The 5,596-nt window shown below is 44.3% G+C and overlaps 1 protein-coding gene across 1 annotated transcript; it reads right to left on the bottom strand.

Annotated features, from left to right (window-relative positions):
* Nucleotides 1-1,788: 1,788 nt before the first annotated feature.
* Nucleotides 1,789-2,871, bottom strand: LOC123106773 (NADPH oxidase activator-like). The gene has a single exon (XM_044528835.1). It carries the CDS (start codon nt 2,863-2,865, stop codon nt 2,221-2,223), a length of 645 nt encoding a protein of 214 aa, XP_044384770.1. The 5' UTR covers nt 2,866-2,871; the 3' UTR covers nt 1,789-2,220.
* Between the last annotated feature and the right edge of the window lie 2,725 nt (nt 2,872-5,596).

Genomic DNA, 5,596 nt, shown 5'->3' with positions numbered 1-5,596 from the left:
CTGCAGGGAAAATCGATCGCCGCGGATCGCCAGATGTGTGTGGCGGCGCACGCCGAACCCTAGCTCTCTCAGACTCAATCTTGTATCTGTAACCTCAGCTCTGTATATCACTTGTTAGATAATAACGAGAAATAAACGAGACAAAGAGACACGGATTTTTACGTGGAAACCCTTGCGGGAGAAAACCACGGACACACGAAGGCGCAATCACTATGAGGAGGAGTATTACAAGCACGAGACGACAGGCCGTCTGAGATACGACTACATGGGGTATATAAGAGGGGCAACACATAAGAGTCCTTGTAGGACAAGTAAACAAGTTGTACTCGTACGCGTCGGTACCAACGCAAAAGGCTCACACCATATGTACTACGTCTAGTCCAATACGATACTAGAATTTGGATCACAATTTAACAGGCATGGTGATAGGCCCCTTAGCGGGGTCACCACCAGTTATTGTTAAAGTTTTTATCCAGGTTTCATTTCAGTTTTTATTCTTAACTTTATTTGTTTTTCTATTTGTGTTGTTATCGAAAATCCAAAAAAAAATATGAGACTTTGCTGTTCCAAATGAGAATTTTATGCATGCACCAATCACACTATCTGATGCTACAGCGGAACAATATGGAATTAAGGTCCACTTAGTCACAATGGTTCAACAAGATCAATTTGGTGGCTCCGCATCAGAGGATGCTGACATGCACTATTTGTATTAACTCATGTATGGGCAATCAAAACGGTGTGTCGTTTATGTATAAAAATATGAGGTACGTGTAATTTAAATATGAAATATTCTGGCTGCAAAACTTTTAGAAATACTTTGAGCGCTTGTAAATTATGCGAAAACACTATCATTTAGGGATCAATAACTTTTAAAATCACTCACAAAGACTTAACGAAATTATTAACCTAATGTTCAATTGCATTCGACCTTTGCATCATGAACGCAACGGATCATGTACCTGTCATTTGCGAAAAGCTTGTGTATGAACCTCCGCCCGTAAGAGCAACGCTAGCGGCAAAAATCTATCAGGAAAAGCTAGTGGTTGGATCGACTCTGGGGTCTCTAGGACGCTCCCTATGAGCGCCAGCGTCACTGGACGACCATGTGGAGGAAAGGTGACGAGCACATGGACACCTATGAAATCGAGCTGTCGCCCATTTGAGCACTTGTGACCGACCGGCTGATCAGGGTGGATCACAAAAGTCCAACCGAGGATACAAGATACTATATGAAGGTCCTTTAGGAGCGACCGTTCAACGGTCTAGCCATCATGCAATACATTTCAAGACATCGATCGGTATGATTATGCTGCGACTGACAGAGAAACACTGTACCCAAATGCCATGAGTACATAGCATTACCATACAGACATACAGAGTAGCTATCCTTTGTCGATTTTTTCTATTGGTTACACCTAATCAATAGCAAAGGGTGGGGACAGCATCGGCATCGTGCTACATATTCTTATATTGTTCTCTGCAATGCCAACTATAATGTGTGTGGTGAACCAACATGTGGTTGAATGGTTAGAGGGACAATGATATTTTCAGCTCGTCAGGGTTTAAGTTCTGGTGCTTGCATTATTTGTGAACCAATCTGTGATTGAATGGTTAGAGAGACAGTGGTATTTTCAGCTCGTCAGGGTTTAAGTTCTGGTGCTTGCATTATTTCTGTATTTATTTTAGATTTTCAATGATGTGCTTTCAGTGAAAGGAGATATTTTCATTGACAATGAAGCATCTACGATAACTTCGTAAATTCCGTACGTACCCTGCATAGGTTGGTCACTTGACGAAGTTTGGTGGTAATAGACAACCGGACATTTTATACTACTCCCTTCGTTCTAAATTACTCGTCTCAGAAATGGATGTATTTAGAGAGCTAAAATACATCTAGATACATCCATATATGTGACAAGTAATTCGAAACGGAGGGAATATTTTTTTAAGACATTTTATACTAGTACTGTGTTGCCAGAAACAAGCAAACTTTTCTCGAGACACGCATCCATGAACAAACGAAAGCACACTAATTAAGCTGTGGCGCATGCTGTTCATGACACCTCAACCGTATGATCAGAAATCCGTGCTCCGGATGACGCTAATCAGATGATCGATGTGACCCCAGCAAGCTCTTGTTCTGCCATTTTTCGCGGTGGCAGAGGATCAGACGTGTTAATTATTGCTACTTATCTCTGTGTACTCCGCCCGGCCTGGTCATGGTCGTGGACGCGGTGCGACGGACCGGCGAGCAAGGAAAGCACCGTCGGCGACGTCCATGGCCCTCCTGCACCCGTACAGGTCGAGGAACCTGATGACACGGACACTGCCGCCGGCGAGTCGCCACGGCCGCGCCATGCGGCTGGAGTTGGTTGTCGTCGGTGTCAGCCAAAGCTTGTCATCTCCGTCGTCTGTGCCTTCTTCCCTTGTGCACTCCACGAAGGCGGCGGCGAAGGGGTCTGCTGCGGGTGCAGGTGCGGGGGCGTCGAGGGCGCGGCGGCGTCTGCGCTGCCGGCAGCGGCGAGTGGAAGGGCGCAGTGGCGGCGGTGGGAGCGGAACGGCCGCGGTGTCGCTGGACGAGGAGATAAGGCCGGCGAGATTGCTCTTGGGGAGTCCCGGGCGGCGCTCCCACGAAAAGGGCACCACGGAAGTGGCTGAGGTGGTGCGAGGAGACGGGGCGGGGGACGTCGACGGGGAGAAGGAGGAGGAGGCGGTGGACACGGAGGAAGACGAGGAAGAGGAGGAGGCGCTGCGGTTTCGCCATCGCGGGACGGTCGACGGCGTCGACGGCAGCGAGAGTGGCGGAGGTGGCAGCGGCAGCGGCATTGGCTGCGATTTGTTGGTTTGCGAAGGTCGCATCATGAGAGACACACGCACAGCGGGGAGTTGGAGATCAGTCGTTAGACCCTCCGCGAATAAATACCCAAGACGATTTGCACAAGCACTGCGCTGGCTGTAGGAGAAAAAAACAACAACCGCCTTCCTAGCCCTTTTTTCGGAAGATGGGAAGGTTTATTTTTTTTTCGATAAAGGACGTCTTTATTAACTCAAAACGTAGCATCAAGAAGATACAAATCATGATGAGTAACACCCGGGCTCTGCATAGTTAGGATGCACACAGCCAAACACAAATAGTCTGAAAGATAATAAAAAGATGACATATCGGCACTAGTAGAGTCAGATAAGACCGTCACTATGCCTATGTTGAAGGATGTGATGGGCTGATACGGAGGTTATGCTGCCACCCATGTTGGGAAAAAACCTCCATGGCCACTCGCTCCAATTGCATACACATCGCCTTAAACAGCGGTTGGAACTCCGTACGGTAAAGCATAGACCACGTACGAAGAGATTGCGTACAATGGAAAATAACCTGCAAAGGAGAAGAGTGTTTGTCATTAAAAATAAGATCATTTTTACATAGTCAAAGCGACCATAATAAGGCATACGCTCCCACCCTTATTAGCGTTTTGAATCTATAAGGAATACCATCCAGCCAGTAACAAAAAATATTGGCAACACCTATGGAAGGACAAAGATTAGACGCTATTTAGATGATTGACCATGTAGAACCTGCAAACTTGCACTGGAAAAAGAAGTGTCTGGTTGTCTCGTCATGAGTACAAAAGCCACACTTCTTGCTTCCATGCCAGTTGCGACGAGCGAGGTTATCTTTGGTTAGCACCACTCCCTTCTAAAGGTACCACATGAAGATCTTAACTTTCAGTGGAATCTTCGATCTCCAAATTTTCTTGTTATTATCCATTGGGACCTCTGAATGCGTGAGCGCACGGTACATCGAGTCGACTGTGAAGGACCCAGCGGAACACATCTCGTTTTTGTGTCAGATTAATCGTATCCAATCGGGACAAAAGATGTTGTCATGACACAAGACGGGGGCCAATCAAATCCCGCCTGAAAGAAATATCTGGTGGAAAGGAACTGAGCACTTGCGCAAGAGTTTCATTCTTATTGCAAACATTGCGGTGCAAAGAAATATCCAATCGGAACTGCTCCTCTTGGGAACCCACCATGTTCTTCTTTTTTCAGCTCTTGTGCACTAAGTTTTTGTAATTCCTTCTTTCGCCAATACGATAAGCCGACTAGGCACCCCGGCTGTGATGTTGTTTGAAGCAATGGCAATTCTTGTTTTACCTTGTGCACTGTCAACTTCTTTTCTTCAGATTTGGCACTTTGACTCTTGATAATTGGTTGCTTCGTCTCGTTGCCTTTAGTAGCCAATGTCAACACGTTAATTGGCTCTTTTTCATTTGAGATCAAATCTGAAGTTGCACTCTTACGACCATCTCTTTTAACACGGTACACTTGTTTGACCACCTCTTTCTTCTTTGAGCTCCGGACCGATTCCTTATGATTGAAACGACCTTTAACATATGATTGTTCAAATGTTGATATTCTCGGAGATGCATAATATTGGTTAGATGGTCTAAAATAAGATGAAGACTGTGCCCTTGTATCATACCTGTCCCATGATGGATATGGATCTACATGAGTATAGGGATGCATCCACGGCATTGGCACTAGCGGCCCAAAATAAGGATATGAATATGTTGCATTAAAATGCTCACTTTGCCAATACCTATCCTCATATTTGCGCCTTGGGGGTGATCTTGGTTTCTTTGCATGATTTGGCCGATAAGCATTCTTCTCTCCACTCTTCTTTTGATATTTATCCAATAGTTCAGCGAAGGTGATTTTTGATCTCTTACACTTGTGCTTATTTTGGCCTTTGTTTTCTTTTGGTTTGCTTTCATCGATCATTGGATTTCCTTGTTGCCCCCCAGTCCTTAGCGTCTTCATTGTAGATTCGATGGAATTCTCACCCTCAAGTTCATGTTCATTGTGATCTTCAACTAGTTCTTTACTTGAAAGCTTGATCCCATCACTTGCAGTTTTTACCTTCTCTTTAGATGGATCGGCTTGAAGTAACCGATGCAAAAACTTTTTGCCATCAAGACCAATCGGAATAGACTGTTCATCCTTTGGTGTTTCAACAAATTTCAATCGTCCTTTTTCAATGGCCGATTTAACTATTTGACGAAACATGTGGCAGTCTCAAAATTATGCTTGGACGAATCATGCAACTTACAATACATTCGTCCTTGGATAGATGGCTTGACATGGTGATCAAGAATTCTAATGTAATTATTTTTCAACAACAAAGTAAAGATTTCATCACACATGTTTGAATTGAAGGTATACTTTTTGTTTTCTAGCCAATCTTGTTGTGAGAACGGCTTTGGAGTTAAGCAAACGAATGGTTCAGATTTGGCATCTTCCCATTTGGCTATGAATTCTCTTTCGCATACTTTTTCCGATGTCATTAAATAAGAAACTATACTAGCATCAGTTTTCCCAAAGGATTTTAACCTTGGCTTTAAATTTCTGAAATCAAAGTAGTTAGAACATACACGTCTCAATTGAGACCATGCATAAGCCAAGCATGAAGCAATAAAAGCTACCCAATTAGATATGAACTTTAAATAAAGCAATGGGAAAAGCTTTGGCTGCAGTAATAAGTCACTATCGGTCTCTTTGAATGGTACAATATATTGGCCGATATGCTTAGTAA

Source organism: Triticum aestivum, chromosome 5A, assembly GCF_018294505.1.
Source record: "Triticum aestivum cultivar Chinese Spring chromosome 5A, IWGSC CS RefSeq v2.1, whole genome shotgun sequence".
Classification (NCBI taxonomy): Eukaryota; Viridiplantae; Streptophyta; class Magnoliopsida; order Poales; family Poaceae; genus Triticum; species Triticum aestivum.
The sequence above is the reverse complement of the archived record's forward strand: the minus strand, read 5'-3'. Positions and strand labels throughout refer to the sequence as shown.